Consider the following 27,077-nt stretch of genomic DNA (forward strand, 5'->3'; position numbering starts at 1 on the left):
ATTATCGGAAACTCCATCCAAACTGTGCGTGAAGTCAACAAAAATGAGCCGAAATCATCATTGAAATTCATGGAAAATGAATTGAACATCTCCAAAACACTTAACACTGCTTTGAATATACTTAAGTTTGCCTTTTTCTTAGCCAAATACATTACAAAAGTTGAATCATCTGTGAACATGACATTGCTCCAATCACGATTGATGTTTCCCTGCGCCCAATTCAGCCTTTTTATTCAATGAGTGTTTTGAAAGTGCGGGTTAGATTACTGTATCATGTATCTGCATGTCAGATCTCTGAACTCTGACCTGTATTGTATTTAGATAAAATTATTCCACCCAGTTTTTTCATAACGACTTTGCACCTTAGCCCCCCACGAGTGCATGTTTAGCTCATATCGGAGCTCTTACCACTTTTCCTTTTTGCTTCTTTTTCTCTTGCCTTGGGTCCGTAACATTCCATTTCTGAGATTAGTATATCGCTCTTAAGTTTAAAGACGTTCCATTTTCTCAAGGTACCGTGTGATCTGTTCTGCCTGGATTTAGGCAGTCTATTTTAGAGGTGTATACTCGTGATTTGTGCCGATATAATCCTCCGAAATATCTCAGCGCTTTACTACATTTGCTGTTCCCTCTGTCGGTAGCTTAATATCTGATGTAGACTTTGCAGCCTGGTCTCCTGAATGTTGCTGCAGCTCCCCTGTTGAGTACGATCATGACGAGCTTATCAGCCGGGCTGGCATTTCGCATTCCCCATTTAATAGGCTTTGAGTTACGAGCTGCTGCAATTATGAAGTCTTGCTCGATATCTTTAACTCTGATTTCAATGTTGTCTAATTTGGCTCGAAGTCGTATTTTATTGCTAGGTACTTAGTAGAAGTTTATTATGGTCCAGAGATTGCATTTAGTTCAGACGAAACCATTCCCAATTCCTCTTCCTGAGATGAATATTTTGCAGCTGGGGATGCTAAATCGCGGCACTACTGTCTTCTATGCACATTCAACTCTGTTTCATGTTGTTCGCTTATATTGGACGTTACACATTAAAAGGATCGATAAAAATGATCACAAACTTGCAAAAAAAATAAAAATTATTGCGAATTGATCGCGCAAAAGAAAAGCGTCATTTTTTGAACGCCCTGTACACATAGCCAATTAATAAAGTTATAACCGGAAAAATGAATCTATAATATGACAGTAATTTCTCAATTAAAATTGATGGAGGATAATTCGCCGCCATAAGTGTGTTATTAATTCGAGTATTTAAAATTCATCCTACTTATAATTTCATAAGAATATTAAATAATAATTTTTATATAACGCTTTTTGGTAAGCAAGTTGCAAACGAACGCTCAATTCAGATATTGTGGTCAGGCAGAGAAGTTCATATAATTTCTATAAAAGGAAATTATGTGATATTGAATTTACAGTCGTCAGTTAGTTGGATCGTGAGATATGAGCACTCTGTACAGGATTGTCATATGAACATCGAAGACGTAGTTATTGTGGACGAATCTGTTGTGGACAAAAATTTAATAAAATCCTAAAAATGTTTATTTGAATTAACACTTAAAAGATATCAAAGAAAGATCTTGACATTTTGTTATGCGAAAGCTTGGTTGATATTCCGCGATCATTATTCACATTAATTTCGGCTGCACCGAAGTTATAACATCTGTATTTTAAAGCAGAAATGGTTAAATGGTTCTAAAGAGATCTTTAGCTTGACTTTGATCGTTCGGTTTGTACGATAGCTATGGCATATGCAATAGTGATCTGAACAATATGTTCGGAGATTGTAGCGTGGCTTTAGACCAGAATTTATATTAAATTTGTGGAGATACCTTGCAGAATAAACAAGTGTTCCAAACAAGAACTTGACTTAGATCGATTTCAATTTAATTTAGCCGAATTTTCCCGTTGCGAAAAAACGCCAAAACTATTTTCCTTGTCGACTCGTAACTGGTCTAAAGAAAGGAGAAAAAATATTGATTATATAAACAAATTAAGGTTATGATAAGAAGACGAAATATACATACGAGTATTTGTATAAATGTAGGGGCTTAGAGTATTCGTGGAAAAACTAAAATTTATTCATTCTTTTAATGAACAAAAATAGAATTTTTACTTAAATCATTGGCTAAATGGTTTACTGTTAGTTTTGCGCATATTATGGCCGGTTCGCTATATTAATCTACAGTTGACTTTTTACCGGTTCACAATGACAGGCAAATGCAATAAATTACTTTTGGTGAGCGCAATTATTGTGCACCTTACCACTATGCATGAGAGCAACTGCGCTAAAAAAGTAAGATTCTCCACTTTTCTCATAATAATAAAATCCTCTAATTTGTTTACTTATAATTCTGTTTTCAGCATCAACTGATGCTGCAATTTAAGCGCGTTGTTTGTAGAAATTATAACAACACTGTCATAGAAAGCATTAATTGTTATTTGACTAAGCATGACATAACTAAGCAACTGGTATTAAATTTCGAATTCAGACTGAGAATACCGATAACCGATTTGGTGCTAAATTACAAACTGATGCTAAATCGCTCAGGCATCATTACCAAGTTTCATCAGATGGAAACTGATTTTTGTAATTTGTTTGCTAACCGCTTCGATTTCTTTGTCACTCGTATGATTACCCAAGAGATACGTCGCTCATCAAATATACCATTCGAGTGTCCGCTCAAGAAAGTGAGTTTTTCAAATAGACTTTAGTTTGTGTCTACAGTAAACTCTCTTTTCAGAATAAATTATACTATGCGCGTAACTTTAGCATCAGTTCAAAATTGTTTCCCCAATTCTTACCCAACTTGAATTGGTCATCCTATGCTAATTTTAGTGTCCACAATTATACTGTGGTTGGTTTTAACGTGTTTGGTTCGCTGGTGCGTAAACATCTATAATTTGAGCATGTATAAAGTCAATGGAAAATTTATATGCGAAATCGAACGATTATAATAAAGTAATTAATTTTAAATGTTATAGTTACTCAATAAGTGTACATCTAATTTCTAACAAATACAGTTATAAAATTTCTGGAACTTTCTGGAAATTAAAAAGGGGCATACAATTGGTTATTTCATTTCATACACATCTATATTTAATTCATATACTATCTTTATGAACCATCGTTCAGAAGTAGGAAGGCATGATGCAGCTCTGTTGTATTTTGGGCTCAATTAGCGCTAGCTGTGTAATTTTGGTGCGCTAGCGCCTTTATGTTATTGCTATTACGTTTCATCTTCTTTTTCAGACCGTTTGTGGTTTCGATGAAGTTACTAATGTTTTGTAGACATCCATTCAAGGTTTGGTGCTCGATGGATTTCAAGTGTTCTGGGTCGGATCTGTGATAAGGCTTGGGCTTTCACACAGCAGTTGTTTATGTCAGTCGACCTCAGTAAGGTTTGTCGAATTTTATAATGACACATACGCACAAAGCCATCATTGTGAATGAATTTTTGGCCAAACATTCAACAAATATCATTTAGCAAGCACCGCATTCACCTGATATGGCTTCCAGTGACTTTTTCTTATTCTCCAGCCTGAAATATCCACTTCGGGGAACACGCTTCGACTCAATTGAAGACATCAAAACAAATTCGACGCGAGCGCTGAAGGCCATCCCGGAAAGTGCCAATAAAAAATGTTTTGACGATTGGAAGAAGCGTTGTGGCACATGTGCATCGCTTCAAATGGATGTTACTTTGAAGGCGATAAAATAAAGTTGGATGATGATTGAAAAATTTTCGTTTTATTACTAAATTTTCCGATACTTTCTTCACAGCGATGCAATATACCGGAATCGAGAGTTAAACACCTTGATTAAGATCTAACGACAAAAGGTAAAAAAGACGTTATTTTAGTTGTCTTAAATCGTTCATAAATTTCACCAAATGTGTTCGAATCCTACTTATTTTGATATAAAAAGCGGATTACTAATAAATAATTACATTTGCGAAGTAAAATTTAATGGATCCATAACTGTATTCGAGCGGTTTGCCAAGAGCGGCGTAACTCGGTATTATTCCATTGTTTCAATATGCCGATCATGCCTACTAACCTTGTGCATCTTTTTCAGTATATGTCATCAATTTGAAGCTAATTTTCTTCCATACTAATATTTTGAGCTTTGTGCCTAAAAAAACATTTTTGCAAAAAGATCTTCTTTATTACCATCGTATTTTGGTGCAAATTTATGTTTAACATGTTCTACCCGGGCAATCATTAACTCAAAAACAATGAAGTTGAAAACCATAGGAGTTGAAGCCGAAAGACGTTAAAAGATTATTTTGTATTTCAGAAATATTTAAGCGCCATATGTGAAACCTAGCCACCCAGGCAAAGCAACGGCAAAGGCGAATAATCATAACGCCTAGGTAAGCTCTGCAAATCTGTAATGACTTTAAAACCGAGAATTAAGAATATTACCACTCATCAAGTGAGGCTATCATTTTACTAAACCTAATGTTCCGAAACCGGTTAGAGCTATTTGGAAAATGACGCCAGGGAAGTTTAGCTTCAATCGCCTTATATACGTAGTCATTACCCAGATATGCATTTATGTTAACAATGTGTTAATTGTATAGAACTCCTGAAAATCTTTTGCCCGTCATATTTTTAATAAAAAAAAAAAAACATTCATATTACCGTATTATATAATATCTCAACCCGATACAATTTGAGCACACTCATCATGACATATGTAAACATCAGTCATCAGTAAACATGTATACAAGGGCTAAGTTTGGGTGCATCCAAGCATTTTATTCTGTTCAGTGTAAACTCATCTCAAGTGAAACCGGGTCCTTATTACATACGCAATGCTCTCTATCAACCAATATGCAGCGCGTTTTTGTCTCCTGTCTTGGGTGCGTCACATTCTTTTATTGCATGCCTACGTTATTAGCCGCATTGTTTTCTTTAAACTTTCCCTCATATCCCTTCTATTGTTCTTTGGTAGGTCATGCTGTTCAATTTCTGAGATTAGTGTAGCGCTGTTAAGTTTAAAGCCGTTCCATTTTTTCGTGGTACCATGTGATTTGTGTTGTGTGCCTGAATTTTGGGAGTCTATACTGCTGGAATAATCCTCCGATATCCTCCAGCGTTTTACTACATTTCCTCTTCATGAGGTGACTATTTTGCTTCTGGGGAACCCAAGTCACGGCACTACTGTCTTCAACTCACTTTCAGCTCTGTTTCATTTTGCTTATATGGGACGTTACACATTAAAAAGGTCGACCAACTTTGAAAAAAAAATAATAAAAACGGTTTATTGCGAATTGATCGCACAACTTGAACGTCCCGTAAATGTAGCCAATTAATAGAGTTATAACCGGAAAAAGAATTTATAGTATAACAGCAATTTCCTAATTGTCATTGATGAAGGAGAATACACCGCCATAAGTGTGTTATTAATTCCAGTATTCTAAATTCACCCTACTCATAATTTCATAAGAATATTAAATAATCATTTTGTTATAACGCTTTTTCGTAAGCAAGTTACAAACGAACGCTCAACTCACATACCGAGCTGTCAATATTGTTTTATATTAAATAATTTCTATAAAAGGAATTTGAGTTCGTCAGTTGGTTGGTTCGTGAGATGTGAGCACTCTGTGGTAGTTTGTCATATGAAAATCGAAGACGAAGTTTCCACTGGCTGCTATTGTAGACGAAGCTGTTGTGTACTAAGTTTAAAAAAATCCTCAAAATGGTATTCGATTACCTTAAATTGAAGTTGATTTAAATAGATGACACTTCGAAGATATCAAAGGGTGGTCTTAGCACATAGTTATTGAAAATTTTGGTATGTGAAAGCTTGGTTGATATTCCGCAATCGCCTTGGACCGATTTTACGTGTCTTAATTCAATGGAAACTAGAATACACATTAATTTCAGCTGCATCGAAGCCATAATATCTGAACTTTTATAGCACAAATGGTTCTAAAGAGATCTTTAACTTGATTTTGATCGCTCAGTTTGTACGATAGCTATGGTATATGCAATAGTGATCTGAACAATATGTTCGGAGATTGTTTTAGAAAATAATCTATATTAAATTTTGTGGAGATATCTTGTAAATAAGCAAGTTTTCCAAACAAGAACTTGACTGGGATCGATTTCAATTTAATTTAGCCGAATTTTCCCGTTCCGAAAAAACACTAAAACTATTTTCCTTTTCGACTAGCAACTGGTCTAAAAAAAGGAGACGAAATATTGATTATATAATAGAAATTAAGGTTATGATAGGAATCCGAAATATATTTGTATAAATGTAGGGGATTAGAGTGTTCGTGGAAAATTTCAATTTTATATGAACAAAAATAGACTTTTTACTTAAATCATTGGCTGATTGGTTTACTGATAGTATTGCACATATTGCGACCGATTCGCTATATTAATCTACAGTTTACTCTTTACCGGTTCACAATGACAGGCAAATGCAATAAATTACTTTTGGTGAGCGCAATTATTGTGCACCTTACCACTATGCATGAGAGCAACTGCGCTAAAAAAGTAAGAATCTCCACTTTCCTTATAATAATAAAATCCTCCAATTTATTTACTAATAATTCTGTTTTCAGCATCAACTGATGCTGCAATTTAAGCGCGTTGTTTGTAGAAATTATAACAACACTGTCATAGAAAGCATTAATTGCTCCTTGACTAAGCATGACATAACTAAGCAACTGGTATTAAATTTCGAATTCAGACTGAGAAAACCGGTAACCGATTTAGTGGTAAATTACAAATTGTTGCTAAATCGCTCGGGCACCATTACCAAGTTTCATCAGATGGAAAGTGATTTTTGTCAGACATTTAACAAACGCTTCGATTTCTTTGTGGTTCGTCTGATTTCCCAAGAGATGCATCGCACATCAAATATTCCATTCGAGTGTCCGCTCAGGGAAGTGAGTATTTCAAGAACACTCCAGTTTATTCCTACAATAAACTTTCTTTTCAGAATAAATTATACTATGCGCGTAATTTTAGCATCAGTTCGAAATTGTTTCCCCAATTCTTACCCAACTTGAATTGGTCATCCTACGCTAATTTTAGTGTCCACAATTATACTGTGGTTGGTTTCTACATGTTTGGTTCGCTGGAGCGTAAACACCTATAATTAAAATCAATGGAAAGGTTTTATGCGAAATCGAACGATTGTGACAAACAAATTAATTTTAAATGTTATAGTTACTCAATATGTGTAGATCTTATTATTTGTTTAACAAATAGAGTTATTATATATAAAATTTTGACATGATTTCTGGAACTTTCTGGAAATTGAAAAGTTAACTGTCAATATATAATTGAGTATCTCATTTTATTTGGCAACCTTAGCTATAAAAATCTATATATAATTCTTATACTATCTTTATGAACCTTCTTTATGTGCAATACTCTCTACACGCTCTCTTTAATTATTCTAAATATTATGTTAAATAACGGGTTTTTCAATGGAAGCGCTACCGAAGTAAACCAAAATGGACAGCAAAGAACGCCATATTTTTTCTTCAGTAAAATTTGCCGTTTCGTTATGGAAATCTCTGTGATACGATCCAACAGCGAGTCAAAAATTGTAAGAGTGTACGCTAAAATTGTAAGAGTGTATAACGATAGGGCTCTTAGTCCCAGAAACCCAACGCCAAAGCTCACAATGGTTGTCTCCGCGCGCCTCCCGCCCGAAAAAAGCTCGTATGAGCAAGTCGAAGGTGAAAACGATGATTATTGCCTTTTTGATAGCGGTGGAATTGTCCACAAAGAATTCGTTCCACCGGGGAAAACAGTGAATCAAGTCTACTAATGCCAAGTACTCGAAAGATTGCGAAAACGAGTCTACAGGGTGCGCCCAGACATCGCTCGTAACTGGATTCTTCCGCCGCCGGGCCACATCGCCTTCAGCGTGTCCCAGTATTTGGCCTCTAAAGGGATCGCTGTGTTGCAACAGCCGCCTTATTCGTCCGACATGTCACCCTGTGACTTTTTTTCCTAAAACTAATTCGGTGGTCAAAGAAACCCATTTTGAGTCGATTACGGACATCCAGGCGGATGTCCTTCAGCGTGTCCCAGTATTTGGCCTCTAAAGGGATCGCTGTGTTGCAACAGCCGCCTTATTCGTCCGACATGTCACCCTGTGACTTTTTTTCCTAAAACTAATTCGGTGGTCAAAGAAACCCATTTTGAGTCGATTACGGACATCCAGGCGGCCGAGACGAGGGTACTCGCGGACATCCCAGTCGAAGCAGAAATTTTACGAAGCATGGAAAACGCGCTGGAATCGTTGTATAGCTGCCCAAGGGGACTACTTTGAAGGGGATGGCAGAGTTGTAGAATAATTTTTAAATATACGGTTTTTATGGAATCAGTCTCATTACTTAACTGTCATACCTCGTATAATCCTATATCAATTTTGCTCAGTTTTAGGTGATACATACAACCGTTAGTTGAAAAAAATATTATACTCTGTAGCAACAGGTTGTAAGAATATGAAAAAGGTGTGGACATTTCCAACTCTTCACTTACTTCTGTTTGCTTATATAAATATCTATCTTTGTTGTACAAGAAATTATGGCTCCTTTTGTAGTTGTGACTCTACTTTCACAGTTGGAGATATTGCCGTCATATACTTCGGTTTTGGTCTCCTCTTTAGATTGTACTTCACATCGTATCTCATTTTCATAGCGTCCTCAACGAGCTCAAAATCTTGTGAAAACTTCATCTACAGTAAGAGCTGTCGTTTAGGAAAAATTTGTCTCTAAGGGGCAATGTTGAATATATTTGACACATACGAATTATGTTGGAATTAAACTCCAGGCAAATTGATTTCAGTAATTTCTGTTGGAAAATGCATTTTTAGATTTTTACTAGTACTCACATTTTTGTTTTAAGACTGCTCGATCGCCACAAATATTTTATTTATTTTTTTATATTTCGCACATTTCTAAACAATTCTCGCATAGCGTGGTGGCACCAGAAAGATGGCCAAAGATTCCAACGCCTTTTATGGATTGAATCAACACATTTTGGTTAATGTTTTGGGTATGAAACGTGTTAGTGTTGAACTCGTACCAAAATAACTGAAAACACCGTCACATTCCGAGATGATCTTGACTGACTTTTTGATTAAACACAAAGAGACAGTCATCAATCTGCTACCGTATTCGTCAGATTATGTATGTAATATATATTATGTTAATTAGTTTAAAATATTATATATGATCATTGTTTTGTTTATCTAATATCATTTGCAGCCAATTTGGAAAGTTAATGACCAAACAGATTTACCGACATACCATAATCTTATTATAATTTGTAATTTATAGGAAATTTTTCAAAACTATGGTTCTTCCATAAAACTATTTGGCTTTACTTTCATAATTGTTGTAATTTTTTTGCAATTAATAAATAATTTCTGGTGGAGGTTGGATTTTTTTTTTTCAATATTACTAAACTTGTAATAATAATCATTAAAAGGTGATCCATTTCGACAATCTCCACTTTTTAAAGAAAAAAAAAAAAAACAGAAATGAGGATTGTTTTTTATCATTCTTTTGAAGATTACCTCATTCAAATGGTGTCCGCGGCTACGTCACAGATGGTCCATCCGGTCAGTCCATTTAGACTGGGAACTGGCGAATGAAATGTGTGTTGTTTTGCTCCATGGCCTGAATCGGAGCGGAATTGTCTGCATAGATTTTAGACTTTACATATCCTCACAGGAAAAAGTCTAACGGTGTGATATCACACGAAGTGTTCTCTCATTAAATCCATTGATTGTAGGAAGTGGTGCCGTCTTGTTGAAATCAAAAGTTGCCGAGATTACGAGCATGTTTACATACTCATTGAGTCATCACTGAAGAAAATTTGGTTCGAAAACGTCGGATCTTCTTGGAAATTTTCAAGAGACCAAAGAGAATTTGGTTTTTGCACAATCTGTATTTTGTACGTTTTCAATTTAAGATCTCGATGTAAAATGCTCCAAGTCGTTCCTTACGTTAGTCCGCTCAGTAGACCGATTACGTTGACCATAAGTTGAGCGAAGCTCGCGAAACACATCTTTAACAGAACGTGAATTTTCGTAATAAAGTTGAACGATTTGTAAACGTTGGTCAGGCGTAAGTCCTTTTATGTTTTAAATTCATACAATACTGAACAAAAGTAACATGACTGGTTGACACGACTCTCGCGTCATTTCTCATTTGGCTATTGAAAAAAGTACCTTTATTTGGTTCACCCTGTGAATGTAGGGGTCAACCTAAGTCGCGTTTGTTGCATAATTTTTCAGCGTTATACGCATGATTTAACCGATTATATGATCTGGGTATATATATGTATTGAAAAACAATTGCGTGTTCCATATCATAAATAGGAAGGTGAAATCAAATTAAAACGCCGTTAGTTTACTTAGAACTATTAGTTAACACGCAACTAGTTGGGAATGGGCGTCAAATTCAATAAACTCTTTTTAATTATAACACTTTTTGTACTCCTTGCTGCAATGCATGAGAGCGACAGCGCCAAAAAAGTAAGGATTTTCTAATAACCGCAAAATTTTAGTCTTTATTTACTAATAACTCTGCTTTTAGCATCAAGTGATTCCGCAATTTAGTCGCGTTGTTTGCCGAATTTATAACGAAACCATCGTAGAGTCTCTCAATTGCTCTTTGACTGAGCATGCCATAACCAAGGAACGAGTATTCAATGCCGAATTAAAACTGACGCAACCGCTAACCGATTTGAAGTTAAAAAACAAATTTTGGCTAAATCGCTCGGGCACCATTACCAAGTTTCTTGATATAGAAATGGATATTTGTGATGCACTGAGTGAACGCTTTGATTTTTATCTCTTTCGTATGATTTTAGATGAGCTACATCGCATATCGAATTTGCCGTTACAGTGTCCGTTGAATAAGGTGAGTATTTCGAAATTATTTTCAACGAGTTCTTTGTAAAGAAGTTGTTTTCTAACATCCAATGATAATCATTATAAAGGAGGTAAAGCTTATTGAGATGACTAGAATCAATGTTGTGTACGAAATCAGATCCACATGTTGTCATATCCGCCACTTTCTCTCATATATAATACTATATTAAGCACTTTAATAGCAAATACTTTCCAAGTGGGTTTAATAGCAGATTATCTTTTCAGAATCATTTATATTATATACGTAACTTTACGATCAATGCGAAATATTTTCCACAATTTTTACCCAACATGGAATGGTCATCTTACCAGAATTATACCGTTAACGATCGTAAGCTGATTGGAGTGGATATTTTTGGTGTGGTGGTGCGCAAAAAAAAAATAGTTTGAGGGAGTAAATATTTTCTTTTAATCGATCTTTATGAAGTTAATTGCTGAAATCTACAATTCAAAATAAAGGATTACATTTTCTAAAATCCAATAACTTGTTGTAAGAATTAAGTTACTAAAAATATTAGTGTGATTTTCTGTGTATGAACTCTGAATTTTTGACGAGAATATTTCTAAGTAAATGATTTGATATTGAAAAGTAGAATATAAAGAGGTACTACTGCGGGATGTAATTTTTTTAAAGATGAGAGAATAGTTTTTTTTTTATATTTACTTGAAAGAAAGAGGCATGGAAACGGCAAGAACTGAGATTATAGAAATTTGTCTAAAATACGTAAATGATCCTTTTGTTCTGAAGAGGATCGCAGGATATCCACGGAATTATTTTTATTCTTAACAAGGTTCTTTTTGCTGCAATCTTAAGAGTTTATACTTGATATTTTCTATTATATGCGGTAAGGCTCTTGGAAGGATGAAGGTGGGGCGTAATCATCCAGGTATTTTCCCAATCTATTGTCAAGTTTTTTTCAAGACTGAGGTGGAAATATATCGGCTGTGATACCGAAATTCGTATTAGCCGCTCCAACAAATTGTGACATTCTCGATTTAGTATATAATGTTATTATCAATATAGAGGAGCTTTAGAATTTTAAGCTGTCAAATACAATTTTTGTTGGAGATGGTAACACGATCGACACATTAAACTAACCAACCGCAAATGGCGTAGACACAGCTCCAAAATAGTCAAAGTTTTCAGGAATTAAAATGGCTTGGTTGGGAAAAGTAACCTACTAAAACTATATAGAAAATATAATTTTTTGTTTTTGGAGATTAGAACCATAAGTTCAGATCACAAAAGAGATGCTTGTATTTGACACACCTTTACTAAGCAAAAGTTATATATCTTTACTTATAACAAACCATATATTTTCTGTTCCAAAATTAAATAGGAATATGAGGGAGAGTTAGTGCAAACTCAAAGCTATCTGGATGAATGTCTTTCAAAAATAAATGGAGAATTTAGTATTTCTTTGCTTAAATTCAAAATGAACGTACTGTGGAGATTTTCTTGAGACAGATCTAAGGTTAAAAATGCCCTAATTCTAATTATATATTCTAGTGTCAAAGAAAAAGTAGTCGAATATTTTTTACTTTGATTATTTTAATAATATTTTGATAAAAAAATGACAACTACTGCGCCAAACTTCGCTTATTTAGGAGGACCTTTGCCAGCTATGAGGATTCTGGGTATTTTTGTAACACGCTTATAGATATACGTGTTCCTAGACAGGGAGATTCTAAAAGCTGTATACATTTTTTAGGATTCTGAAATGTACTCGTACTTATGGCAAAAAAAGAACTTTTATTTTTCAAAAAAACAAACTGACTCAACCAACAAACAAACAAAAACAATGATATAATAAGTACAGGCGAAGTACGATTAATGTTGTAAGCTAATAATTATATATTGATGGTATTTTCGGATGAAAGCTGTACTACTCACTGCCTCATTGACTTTGTGACCTGGTACTCTGTACAAGTAAATTCTATTGTTCTTGGTGACACACTGCTGCCCTGCTTCCCAAAACACTTTTGGCCGAAATGCGAAAAGTTACCGCCTGGATTGCTGCTTGGCTGTCTACGTAGATTTTGACTCTGGAATTGCCGGCAGGTTCATTAGAGGCCAGCTCCGTGGCTTTCGCAATAACAAAAATCTCATTAGACATATACTGTTATGGTCCGGCGGCTTAAAAGGCTCGCTAATGCGTAAATTTATTTATTCCGTTTTTTTTTTTTTTTGAGCGATCTGCATAAATTAATCATGTGTGTTCTCAATGTTTACTCTGAACCTTGTTTTCTAATTAAAAAGTGGTACTACAAGGGCTTGCCAAACCGTCATTACCCACTGTGCTGGGCCCGAAGTTTCTATATGTAAATTCTCCTGTAGTTGTCGCGCCGATTTTGCTGCACAGTTTTCAGCGAGGAGGGCTTTGTGTGGCAGGTTTAGCACTAGCTAAGTGCTCCGGTTATGCAGAATATTTCCAATGAAATAATCAGATCAGTTTTTTTTTTTTTTGAGTCAACCCGCTTGTGATGGCCAATTCTCCACTGAGAGTGTTAAAGAAAATATTGCTAATGGTGTGTATGACTCTCCCCCTTATTGAGATGGCAATGTCTGCTTTTGCCACTATCTTGGACGTTTTGCCGTCTAAGGGCTGTTAACCGGTAACTGTCAGTTAAGTTCTGGTTAAAAAAAGGTTAGTGACTTAAGGAAAGAGTTATCGCTACGTTAACCAGAACTTAATTGATGCATAGATGGCCTTTAACCAGATATTGAGAAAACGGCCCTAAATACCTTAACCGTTTATTCGCTTCTGTAGGAGTGGAGATAGCACTCCAGCATGCGGGGTGACTCGACAGACTTCCTTCAGAAATCATTTTAGCTTCATAATAATAATAATAATAATAAATATATAATTCATATAAATATAAATATAAATATAAAAATAGAAATTAAAATTAAAATATTCTGCTGTAAATCTTGCGAGGTCACTTAGCGAGCGCCCACGCAATAGTGAGAAAACCTAAACCAGAAAGGATGCAGGTAACTACCAAATGAATGGATTTTTAATTACTTTTTTTGCATAAAATCTGTAAAATTAAAAACCTGAATGAATCCGCCTACTATTGTCACATAAATTTGCATTTCTCATTCAAATGCAAAAATTAACTCCGCGCCATGCCAATAGCGAGCGTGATAAACCATAAGAGTTTACGTTTTTTGCTGTTTCTGTTGATTTTTATGGCTCTGGTGGAGCGTTGAGACGATGATAAATGAAATGATCTATCCACTTTTTAAACTGAAACTAAGTCAAACACATTGCAATGGACTGACTAATGCCAAAAATGTTTTGCTCCGCTTTCTGACAGCGTTCACACCTCCAACAACTTACAATGAAGCACCACAGGCTCCGTTGCATATTTGCATATGTACAAATATCGAATAATATCAGTTTGACCTCTAAAGCATTGTTGGTGTGTGTGTGTTTGCGCTCGCGTTTGCGACAATTTTTCGTGTTATGGTTTTTGGAGAATTTTGGCATTTTCGATTGCACACGTAGTTATTATTAATATTAGTTTTGTTTTTAGTTGGTAAATTTGGTCGTAAAAATTTTATTGCATTCGAAAATACTTCGCGTTTTTGGTACCGAAATTTTTCTTGTATAAATTTAGCTGCAGTTTAGCTTAGACGAACAGAAAGCAACTGAACTGCAAACCGATACAGTCAATTAACCTCAACACTATCTGCAAAATGCGTGCATTTTTGGTAAGACTTACGAGTTTGTCACACTGTCTTTTCGAATGAAAATTATACTCACACTCTCTAATCACTTTGCAGATCCTGTGCTCCGTCGTCTCTGCTGCATACGCCGCAAGCCTTGGCTACAACTATGGCAGTCCCGTGCTTGGTGGACAAGCTCTTGCTGGACCCAGTTATGGCGGACAAGCTCTTGCCGGACCCAGTTATGGCGGACAAGCTCTTGCTGGACCCAGTTATGGCGGACAAGCTCTTGCTGGACCCAGTTATGGCGGACAGGCTCTTGCTGGACCCAGTTATGGCGGACAAGCTCTTGCTGGACCCAGTTATGGCGGACAGGCACTTGCTGGACCCAGTTATGGCGGACAAGCTCTTGCTGGTCCCAGTTACAGCGCTCCAGCTCCAGTTCCCGAGCTTAACAAGGAATTCTTCAGCTACACTGCACCCGAGCATGAGTTCAATGATGCTGGTGATGCCGGTGACATCGCTAATGCGCTGAAGAAAAACGTGCGTGTTATCTTCGTTAAGGGACCACAGAACTCTGCACTCGAGAATGCCGCTGTGCAATTATTGGCTAAGAACGCTGTTGAGGAACGCACTGCCATCTATGTGCTGAACAAACAAGCTGACATCGGTGATTTGGCCAACAAACTGAACTCAGTCGATCATCGTAATGCTTACAAACCAGAAGTACACTTCGTCAAGTACCGTACTCCAGCCGATGCTGAGAATGCCAAGCAAGCAATTCAATCGCAATACGACGATTTGGGTGGTAATACTAGCAGCTTCAGTGGTGGTGTTGCTCCAGTTTTGGATTTCGCTTCAAAGCCAGCCGCTCCTGTAGCTCAGCAGCCAATCGGTAGCGTGGATGGTGCTTATCTGCCACCAAACAAGGTTTAATAAATTCACTGATATGTCCTAGCGTCTAATGGTAGGATTTATCAAACAAGTCGTTAAATATTAATTAAGTCCTGATGTTCCTTGTTAACTAAATGTATAAGTTGCTTCATAAATAAAAAATTATATCTTTAAGAATACCATATTAAAATTAGAGAATTTTTATTACAACGAACTTGTCTATCACATTGTATATAACGGGTTTTTCAATAAGAGCGCTGAAATTTATTATGCTTGCAGAAGTCCAGAAGCTAAACTCAATTTTCGACGGTTTTCAAGCATAAATCGACCGTTACTGCTGCAATTTCATGTTCGATATTCGTGCGAAGATCATCAATCGTCGCTGGCTTTTTCAGCCCATTGACTGGACCATTGCGTGAGATAACACGTTCACCAAACTTGTTTTTCAATAAATCGATTATGACAATCGCTGCGTGGCTTGTGGCGCCGTCCTGCTGAAGCATATTGAACATATTGTCCAAGTTCATAACATCCAATTCGGGCCAAAAATATTCGGTTATCATTGATCAATACTCCCGATACTACGGGTGCTTATTTGTCTCACTGGCACGGGATCATTTTGTACTGTGCCTATGGGTGGAAATTTTTTCTATCCCTATCGGTCTATTTTTGTAGCGTTCCTACTGAAAACCCCTTATATAAACTCCGTTGGTCCTTTTGAAACATGTTGATATCCTTAGATTCAAGCAAAAAGTTAAGTGATCCATTGGATCCATTGGAGTCATGTTAATTTATATAGATCAGGTTATTCAATATCTTACGCGTCCCTCCGGACCTCCGAAAAAAAAATTGGATGTGGAAATTTCTGTCAACAGCAAGCAACTTATTAAAGACGGACCAAAAGTTAACCAGTTCTCTTATATTACCAGAGACTTAAGAAATAATTTTTAGCTTAAGACAACTTCCTTGTTAAGGTTCCTTGAGGCCATACTCAATCAAGACAAAACAACATCTGTAAAGATAACACAAATCAACTCTTTATCCAAACGGAGAAGAATGTTTCAATGTTAAAGTTATGGTACCGAATCTTACAGTTCACCAAAGGCTGAGAATGGGAAGTAGACACAGGATCAAGAGCTCCCAGAAGGTGAAGTACCATTCTTGCAAATGTTAAAGCGGGATTTTGTACGGCTCTGTAAATATAGCAATAGCCTTTTACTGGCAATCTCATTTGGATATAAAATTAAGGAAATTGCAGATGATTTGGACCACTCTGGTAAGACCGGGAAACAATTTTCGTTAGTCACTTCAGTAGGCTATTTAATATGATGCTTAAATTTTTTTTTGGTACCCCTGGAGTTTGTGGACAGAAATTCCCTTAGTTTCTGTCCACAAACTCCAGGGGTACCATAAAAAAACTTTCGGTTAGTGTGAGAGGTAGACAGACTATAAGGCTTTTACCTACCTACCAGTGCCTATCTACCGGAAGATCTAACCTTCAGACTCACAGAAACTTAGTGAAGTGGAATCGACTGATCGAGCAGACATATCTGCCAATCTGAAAGCAGTTATTGAACTGGGCTGGCAAAAGCTTCAGTCGTAGTAGACTCACTTTCTTTCAATTTGATTTTCATACTTACCCATTTATGCAGTTTGCTTTATTGGAAAATAAATATTAAGACCACAATGGATGTACAAAACTTTTATTAAATCTAATCACATATATACAAAAATATAAATTAACTACCAAATAAAAATAATTTCCTTCACTCCGCCGGCGGCAGATAGTCCAATGGCGACGGCGTGGTCGCACTTGTAACGACGCTCTGCTCCGCCGGACGTTGCCGTGGCTCTATGCCTGCAGTGGAACCGATAAAATTTTGCGTTGGTACGACGCTTTCGACATTAAAGTGATTGGGACCCTTTAATGATTCGTATTGCGATTGAATAGTGCGCTGCGCATGCTCAGCCTCCTGGCGTGTGCGATATTTGATGAATATCACTTCAGGTTTCTGTTGGGCTGAGCCGGGTTGTTGTTGTAATTTCTTAGCCAGTTCAGCGGCACTATGTTGCTTCGTTAGCACATAAATGGCCGTCTTTGGTTGCTGACTATCCTTCAGCAATTGCAAAGCTGTCTTTGTGAGGCCATTCTGTTCCGGCGCTTTGATGAACACGACGCGAAGGTTCTTTTTCATTTTGCTCAATAGATTATTGAAGTCTGGCGGCAGTTCATAGTTTTCCTGTGGTGCAGAAAGATAATAGTACTCCTTATTGTAGTATGTGGGTTCGGGTGTGCGAGGGAGTGGAGATGCGTGCTGGATATGTACCGGTTGAGCTGGTTGTGATAAGGGCTGAGGAGTCTGTGGTGAGACCTGGGGCAGTGGCTGCGGTAAAAGTTGAGGTTGTGGCTGTAACTGTACAGTGGGCTGGACCTGCGGTACAAGTTGAGGTTGGGGTTGAGATTGTGGGAAAAATTCATGTTGAACTTGTGGTTGTGATTGAAGTTGAGGTTGAGGCAGCGGCTGCGGCTCTGGTTGAAGTAAAAGTTGAGGTTGGGGTTGGGGTTCTGTTTGAATTTGTGGCTGTGCTAAGGTTTGCTGTTGTTGAGCTGGCTGTGGAAATTTTATTTGGACTGGCGGGACTGAGACTTGGTGTACTGCTTGTTGTTCAGCTGAAGGTATTGGCTGTTGGATTGGAAGGGAGAAACCCAGCGTCTGAGTCTGTGAAACTTCCGAAATCCCCTGCGATAGCTGTACTTGTGGCTGCTGTTGTCCATAACTTGCCAGTTGTATTAACTGATTGGCGAATTGCGAGCCACCGGCTGGTGCATCATTTTGACTCTGAACATGAGCTTGTGGTTCGGAAATTGTAACGGTTTGTTGTTCTATCACGGATTGTTCCTGTTTAGCAGCGAACTTCTGCAGTAACTGTACTTGTGGATAGGTCAAGGCCCCGCCAAAATTCGGAGCGTAATTTAATTGATAGTTGTAGCCTTGCGGCGCCGCGAGAGCTGCCCCTACAAATAGTGAAAACTGCAAAATGAAAACGGTATAATTAATATAAGGAATTGTGACCAAAATACTGAAAAAGTTTTTCTTTTCTTAGTTTAATTTTTTATTCTTTTTTCGCAAAAGAGGATTCGAAATTTAGTTTTTTGACACAATAGAGGATTCAAAATCAAATTTGTTAAAGATCACCATTCAAGAAAGTGGCAACGCCGAAAGTTTCAATCACTACGAAATTATTTACTATTAATTGAATTAATTCAATTATTTTAATTATTATTATTGTACATTTTTATTTATTTATTTTTTTTGGGAACTTTTAACATTTAACACAATTTTATGACGATCACTAGAACTCAGTCTGTGAAATTTATATTCTATATTTCAACAACAACACACATTCTCGAAATCACTAAACTAATTTTCACACTCACCACTAACACACGCATCATCGATTTAGTTGAGTGTTTGTCGAAAACCCGTGCAAACTGCGAAGATTCCCTCCGCAAGTCTTTACAACGTGAAATTTAAAATGTAACTGTTAATCAAGAGAGACAATAGTACACTTTTATATGTCGGCAAATTAGGGAAACGAGATATGTAACGATAAAGCGATAGAAATCCAGACCCAATCACAACCAAGATGATAAAAACTGAAAACAAAAATAAATTATAATAATAATACAAATAAAAACCCGCAATCTAAAAAAAGCCTAGTAAATACAAAAACAAAGCTTAAACGACCTCCGAGTGATCAATAAGCCAGTAATGGTGAGCGTCAAAATGCATACATTTTCATATCACATCATTTTTGTGCTTTATTTGTGCCCACACATATATGTCCACATATAATATATACCCATATAATATATACCCTTTTATATTACATGGATTTACATATATCCACATAGACACCCTTTTCCGCATGAACATCTCTTTTGTGGGCAAAACTAATTTTGTGGTCAAAACCAGAGACATATAATTTAGCAAAATTTTTGAATGCAACCGAGACAGGGCAGCATGCTGAAAGGTGAAGAGTAGCCTGCTACTAATCCAAATTCGGTGGCTTAGCAATTTACAGCGAATTATCAGCATAAGCGGGCGTTGACGTGAATAACCAAACGTAGTCCAGCTCCACTTAACCAAATGCATAATAAGTTATAATTTTCTTTGTGTGTATTTGAGTATGTGTATTTGCTCAAGCAAATGACGCGCGAGCCCTGCTGAGCGGAAAAATATTAGCAGCAACACTTTCGGTAATAGCTGAAGATGATAACAGTGGTGCAATACCGATTAAATTGCATATAATATTTTTCTGGTTAAAAATGTGTGATCTTTATATTCTGGCATGTAGATTTTTCAGACTTAATAGAGGCCATATTTTATATATTAATAAAAAAGAATTTCCATTTCGAAGTACCTTACTTTTTTAAAGAAAAAACACAGAAAATTCATATTTAAGGGAGACTGTTTATTATCATTTTTAAAGTACATTTTTATTATTTTTTATTTATATTTTGAAGTTTAGCTCGTTCAAATGTTTGTCGCGGTTACATCTTAGATTGTCCATTCGTTGAGCAGCGGTTACCGTGAGATGAACGTCAGAACTTTTTTAAAAAGGTAGTGTTGATAAGGTGAAGATATCCAACATTTTGTAGATTATGGTCGATTGAAGAATGCCTCATTGAAGTTATGTATTTCTGTCAAATTTATAAAAAGGATGTTCCGAAAGGAGTTAGAATGTGTCCAAAGTTGATTTTCCACAAATAGGTGCCACGGCTGGGTATCTGTTCAAGAGCGAAATAAGTATTTAATAAATAAATAATAACACATTTAAAACTCATTTCAACTTAAATATCAAACTCAAAGAGTTTCAAAGAAAAATTTAATACTATTATTTGAGATCGACAATATTTTTTTTTTTTTGATAAATACTACTTTTAAACACTGTTCATTGTATTTACCTGGCTTAATGTTTGCAAATGATTTACTCTGTCGATTTTATTCATATTCGATAATATTTTATGTTAATTTAATATCGCATGTTCTTTGGTTTTGTATAATCGGTTTTATTGGACTTTATTGGCTATTGTTAACAGAGGCGTTCGCAATGGGGTACAAAGCTTTTAATCAGCATATTTTTATGGTATACTGAATAATATTATAATACCTATAAAAATATGAAATTCTAATAATAATTGAAAAAATAGCCTTAGCCTTAGAATATACAAGCATTCCTCACTATTCTATTTAATTCTAGTTTATACAGTTTAATTTCTGGTTAATAAAAATTAAGTTATTTCGATTTAATTAATTTTAAACTTAATCAACAAGGTTCTTTCCAAAGTAAATAGGATTTTCTGAATCTAACGCCCCCTGGTGGCGCCCTCTCTATGTCGACTAGTGCGTTAGAATCTTTATCGATTGTCCAGTGAGTATTTCATGACATTTCATAGTTTGGAAATGAAGTTATTGCGTTTTAAGTGTCAGTATGCTTGTGTATCGAACAAAGAGACAACATTAAATTTTGTTTTAAAATTTAATTTTTACTGTAAAGTTTCAATTGATAAAACAAGTTTATGGCGGTGATTGCCAATCCCGTAGCAGAGTGCACGAGTGGTTTCACCGATTTCAAAGTGGTGAGGACAAATATAACGATCAACATGTGGGCCAATCAAAATCCGTGGTCACCGAAAATTCCATCAAAACTGTGAGTGAATTCATCAAAAATCAGCCGAAATCATTATTGAAATTCATGGAAATGGAATTGAACATCTCCAAAACATCGATTTATAGCATTTTGATTGAACATTTGGGCTTACGAAAGGTGTATGCACGGTTTGCTCCGCACAAATTGACTGACGACCAAAAATTGCTCATAATCCAACATTCGAAGGACGATTATTTTACCAAAGATCACATTTTAACCATTAACCACTCCCCGTATGCACTTGATATGGGACCTTCTTCTTTTTCGGAAAAATGCATTTTCTCATGAAAGGAAAGCGGTGTGCAGACGTAGAGGCCATTGAAAAGGCTAGCACCGGCATACTGGCGGCCATACCGGCCAAGGAGCTAAAACACTCCTTCGACATTCTTTTGGACCGTGCAAAAAGCTGTGTTGAAGCAGAAGGAGACTATTGTGAATAAAATAAATTGGTTTTGCCGAAAAAACCATTTGTACTGTTTTTTTGTTTCTTTAAGTCCTGTTTGCTTGGGAGCGCACCTTTTAGATACTGGGATAATTTTCAAATATACGGTTTTTATGGAATCAGTCTCATTACTTAATTGTCATACCTCGTATGCTACTTCATGAACAGTTCGCTTGAATTTGAACAATACAATATATTAAATACTTCATGATTTGTGTACTGGAAAGTTAAAGAATCAAGTGGAATTTAAAATAGTGTTATATAGGAAGTACGCGTGGTTGGAGTCTGATTTCGTCCATTTTCGCACTGTGCTATAAGAATATGAGAAGAATACAACGAACTTTATTTAGACGAAATCGGTTAGTCGGGTCCCGATATATGTGTTTTCACCAAAAAGTCCATCAAAACTTCTCATATCATCTAAGATGTAATATTTAATGTCTTTGGTGTAATTAGTTATTGATTTATTGCGCTTCTAGTAGTTTTGAACAGTAGCGTTATATGGGTATTGAGCGGGGTTATCATCCGATAACGACCAAAACAAATATGAATCGATTTATACCAGATTCCTAAGTTACTATGGGGCTAACAGTTCAATTTTTTAAACAAAGCGTCAAAATGAAAAACAAACCTAATTTAATTCAAATTCAACGTTACCGCAGACGCCTCTGTATGTCGCCGCTTACAAACATACTCAGGTTACATCTGGTCAACAACATTTGCATAAACCCACAGCGACAAATTGTGTATTTCTAAGAAGAGAAGACAATAAAATTTATGAGCATTTTTGATGTATTCATACATAATACGTTTGCAGTCCATCGAAAGCGCCTAAAATGGTCTAAACATAATTAAGTAGCAGTGAAATTCGATTAAGCGATTTTTAAAGATATCGTAATATGGTAGCTGGCTGTGTCGAAACATATAATACATATTTATGATAAATATGTAGGTGTAAACAAAGTAAATTGAATGGTCTTTTGAATGGATTAATAATTTTCAGGGTCTGCAGATATGGTGGTGATGGTGGATAAATAGAGAGATATTCGATATGCAAGTATGTATATTTCACTTACAAATTTATTCAATATCTATAATCGTATAAGTATATGCGTATGTGCAGCATCCCCTATTGCGTCACTGCGAATTCATTAAATTATTTTCACAATTTCACTTTTTTACTTTTTTCTATTGCAAAATGAAATAACTTTTGTCTGTCCTAGATATAGGTAAGCGGAGACAGTTGCTCTCATTGGCGAACTAGTTTCTTTTCATATGACATAATCTTGATTAGCCCTGAAATTCCTGCAAACGATAAATGTCAGTTGTCATTAGTGTGGTGCACAGCTGTCAAATGGCGCCAAACAGACAATAAAATCCATAATTTAAAGGTTCAACCCTGCTGTGCAATGCCCCCTCTGCATCTGTGCTCTTCTCGCCGTTTCATTTGCATTTCCAAACATATTTGTTTTTGTTTTTTTTTTTCGATTTTCAGCTGTTGCTTTGTGTTTGTTTGTGCAAATTGTCAAACCGCACCAAATTGATTGTCATTTTATGTTAAATATTTATGGACAATAAAAAATAAAGTCATAAAAATTTCACCTACTCGACAGTGGTTCAACACAAAAGAGCAACAATAGCAAAAACATAGTTGATAACAAGGCAGTTGAGTGCAATAAAATGATCGTTTTGAATGAATAGATAAATATCTGCTCCGTGCAATTTGCGTCGACAGCACTTGGAATTATGATAACGATTTGTGAATCTCGCAAGCCGATCGCTTGCATTTGCATGAAATCACGCATAAATTGTATAAATCCGCTTAAAAATTATTTTTATTATTTTTATTTGCCGTTGATTTTTTGTTTGCGTTTCGCTATTGTTTTGTAGGCCAATAAACGGCTCATTGTTGGCCACTTGTTGTTCGTATTGTAATTCAAATGAAATTAGATATTCATGAACTCTTTGTTGATCATCGAAATGACACTAAAGTCAATCGATGGGTTCGTAGCTGTTGTATAATTCGATGTCAAAGTTAATAGGTAGCGGTTAGTGTAGTTGAACTGCTGACTAAGTTAACAGTCGTGGGCATTGAGGTTGGGAAAGTCTTTTCGAGAATGATGGTGGGGGTTTCGTTAAAAAAAACGAAAGATAAGAAATCACCTGACCGCTAACCTTGCACGCTTTGGGTTTGTATTTGGACGTGAAGCATGAGGCCGTACACCGTTAAACCAGAAATTGTCCTCATCTGAGAAGACGGTGATTTGCGCGAAGAGCTCGTAAAGTAGCCAACGAACTGAAATGAAAAAAAAAACTGCCCAAATCCAACCAAAACTGTTCAAGTCCCTTGGTACTGAATATGTGGGCCTCAGTATCTACAGTTAACTTTTGACCGAAAGTATATGCCAATCTTAGGGATATATCATAAAAATTCAAAGAGAATATATCTCTGAAAATACGAGGTGTGTTCAAAAAGTAACGCGAATTTTGAATTTTCGCGGGTTACGTATATTCGAATTTCGAATTTTTTGTGGCGTTATGTTGGTACTCATGTCTCTCACTTATGCCGACAAGCTCGGCCATTTTGAATGTTCATTTAACTGTTGACAGCTGCTTTGCTTGCACGTGTTTTGGATCGTCTTCGATTTTTACCTATCAAAAATATTACACCACGATAACGCCCCTGCTCACACATCGTTGCTTATGCGCGACTTTTCGGCCAAAAACAACACACTAATGATGCCGCAGCCACCGTATTCCCCAGATCTGGCCTCCTGTGACTTTTTCTTGTTCCCTAAACTGAAGAGGCCCATGAAAGGACGACGTTACGCTTCTCTTGACGAGATAAAGATGGCATCGAAGGAGGAGCTGAAGAAGATAAAAAAAATGATTTTTTGAAGTGCTTCTCCATGTATCAAAAATGGGTTAATAGGGCGGATACTTCCCTGAGTCCCCATATACTTAATAAAAAGAATTTCGAACTTCCGGGTGACTTCATACCGCTTATAAGGGGCAATGTTTTACTCATAACAGTATATCTTTGTGGATAAAATAGTTACAATTGGGAAAAAATTTGACTTAGCCCCCATATGACTATTACTAGGATTTTCGAACATCTGGCTGACTTTGCTCCATATGTTTGGATTACTTCATTACATTCCCTCATAAATAGATTAGTTACGTAAATTCCATGTCTTGAAAATTTCAGATGATTAAAGTTAAAACTTTTCACATCTTTTCGAAAAAACCGCTCACCCTGTAAATACTCGAAATCTTCTTTCGATAGCCCATCTGGGGATTAAGTTACAAAAATATTTTTTTTTTTATGATTATGTTATTATACAATGACGTGCAATGAAATAAATTAACTAATCATAAGTTTTTGACAAATCTCCATTATCATCAGTTGTCTTGTTAGTATTGAAATGAGCTACATTGTTGTTGTTTTAGATTATTGAGAAACACCAGTGAGCATTTGTAAGCGTTGCTTTGCTTTGAAGGTACAAGTGGTGAATTAATTGTTTGATTGAATTTGGGCATCCGTCATCTGGTGTTTGCATTTTAACACTGTAATTATTGTAGTCAGTCAACTTAGTTTGTTAATTAATAACTTGTTATTTAATTTAATTATGTTCATATATTAATAGTAGTGTTAGTATATTGAAATGCCTCTTCTGCAGCCTTCAGACTTCTAAGTTGAACCTTTGTGGTAATACCTGTAGGCTTATTGACGTTTTTGATAATATTTCAAAAAAATCACTTTAAAATCCATAAATCAATACAGTAATTATAATAAATTATGAATTGCGATAAATGTTTGTATGTTAATTTATAGATTCAAATTCATAAAATGATGCATTATGTGTGGTACTTAACCTAAAAAATCTTGTTTAATAGTCTCGTTTTATTAAGCAATAAAGCAAAGCTTTAACTTGTTAAAAAAAAAATTTAATCCGGTTCAATTTCAATGACAATGTGAGGTTTTTATTTTTTTATTTATTTCTTTTTTGCATAAGTCTAGTTCATACAAAAATAATACCCCGCCCACAATGAAAATAAAATAATAAAATATTAGTTATTATATATTTTTCAATGTAATATAACAAAGACAACCTATATAACTTGATATTCATATTTGAAAGCCTATAAGCCATCATAAACATTTTAGCGTGAACTTAAATCATATTACCTAGTAAGTTGCGTGAGTGAACTAACAGCATGAAAATGCAAGGTGCACAGTGATGAGCTGCATATTAAAAATTAAAAAAAAAATAATAATAAAGTCGAAGCTGTTAAGTTATTAATAAATTAAATATTTTTTTTTTGAGGCAAATATTCTAATAAACCTAATTATATTATAATATGTGATGTATAGAAAACCCAAAAAGTTTGAAAAACAAGTAAAGAGAGACCTGACACTTTTCGTCGGTGGTGCGTGTTGAGCTGTTTAAGTCACCTCAAACAACAAATTTGGTTGAAATTGATTAACTAGCTGAAGAGATATATGATTTCATTTAAAGGTGGACGGTGCCATGCTCGCTATCCAATTTTAATACCTTCTCCTATAAAGTCCTCCCATAAAATTTTAATTGTGAAATTTAATGCTTGCGCCGCTGTATCACAAAAATTGATGGAAATCCTGGCGCATTTATTTATTAATATATCGAGAAATAATAAATTTTACTCTCGACATGATATATGAGGTCTTAAATTGGACGATGGGCGTGGCACCGCTTACTTTTTGGGGAAATCACATATCTCGAGACCCGCCAGACTGATTTCAACCAAACTTAGTACGTTAGATTCATTTGACTATTTTATGTTACCGTGCTATAAAGGGCGAAATCGGATTGCAGCCACCCGTACTTCTAATATAATATTACTTTAAATTCTATTTGATTCTTTCACTTTCCAGTCCACAAGAGCAAGTTAACATAACGGAATAAGATTTTTCACGAATAACGTCTTTAAAGTATGCCACCTTAAGACCAAAAATTTTTCAAATCCAATAAAAACTCTACCGCTCTAATACCCCAGTATCTATGTATAGTTAACTTTTGACTGAAAGTATCAGTCAATGTAGGGAATATAAAATTGAAATTCTGAGAGAATCTTTTTTTGATAATAGTATAATATATCTGTGTATACGAAATGGATTGAAACGGGTCAATCCTTCCCGTAGCCCCCATATAACTAATATAAAGATTTTCGAACTTCCGCATACCATATATTGACCAAAATGTGAATTATCTAATTAAAATTGAGAGAGCGTGTTTTACTCATAACAGTGTTTCTTTTATTTGGATAAAATGGATAAAATTGGGCGAAAACTTGACCTAGCCCTTATATAACTATTATCAAAATTTTCGAACTTCCAGCTGACTTTATTCAATATAGATTGGTGATAGTAAGTGAGGTAC

General features: G+C 35.7%; 2 protein-coding genes across 2 annotated transcripts; one reads left to right on the top strand and one right to left on the bottom strand.

The window, feature by feature from the left end:
- Window positions 1–14,581: 14,581 nt before the first annotated feature.
- Window positions 14,582–15,676, top strand: LOC105229876 (RNA-binding protein 14). The gene is made up of 2 exons (XM_011210365.2): window positions 14,582–14,651; window positions 14,724–15,676. The coding sequence occupies exons 1-2, from the start codon at window positions 14,637–14,639 to the stop codon at window positions 15,540–15,542; spliced, it is 834 nt and encodes a 277-aa protein (XP_011208667.2). The 5' UTR covers window positions 14,582–14,636; the 3' UTR covers window positions 15,543–15,676.
- Window positions 15,677–17,185: 1,509 nt separating this feature from the next.
- On the bottom strand, window positions 17,186–19,085 carry LOC105229875 (uncharacterized). The gene is made up of 2 exons (XM_011210364.4): window positions 18,940–19,085; window positions 17,186–18,532 (listed from the first exon to the last, which is right to left on the bottom strand). The coding sequence occupies exons 1-2, from the start codon at window positions 18,955–18,957 to the stop codon at window positions 17,267–17,269; spliced, it is 1,284 nt and encodes a 427-aa protein (XP_011208666.2). The 5' UTR covers window positions 18,958–19,085; the 3' UTR covers window positions 17,186–17,266.
- Between the last annotated feature and the right edge of the window lie 7,992 nt (window positions 19,086–27,077).

This window comes from Bactrocera dorsalis, chromosome 2 (assembly GCF_023373825.1).
Source record: "Bactrocera dorsalis isolate Fly_Bdor chromosome 2, ASM2337382v1, whole genome shotgun sequence".
Lineage (NCBI taxonomy): Eukaryota > Metazoa > Arthropoda > Insecta > Diptera > Tephritidae > Bactrocera > Bactrocera dorsalis.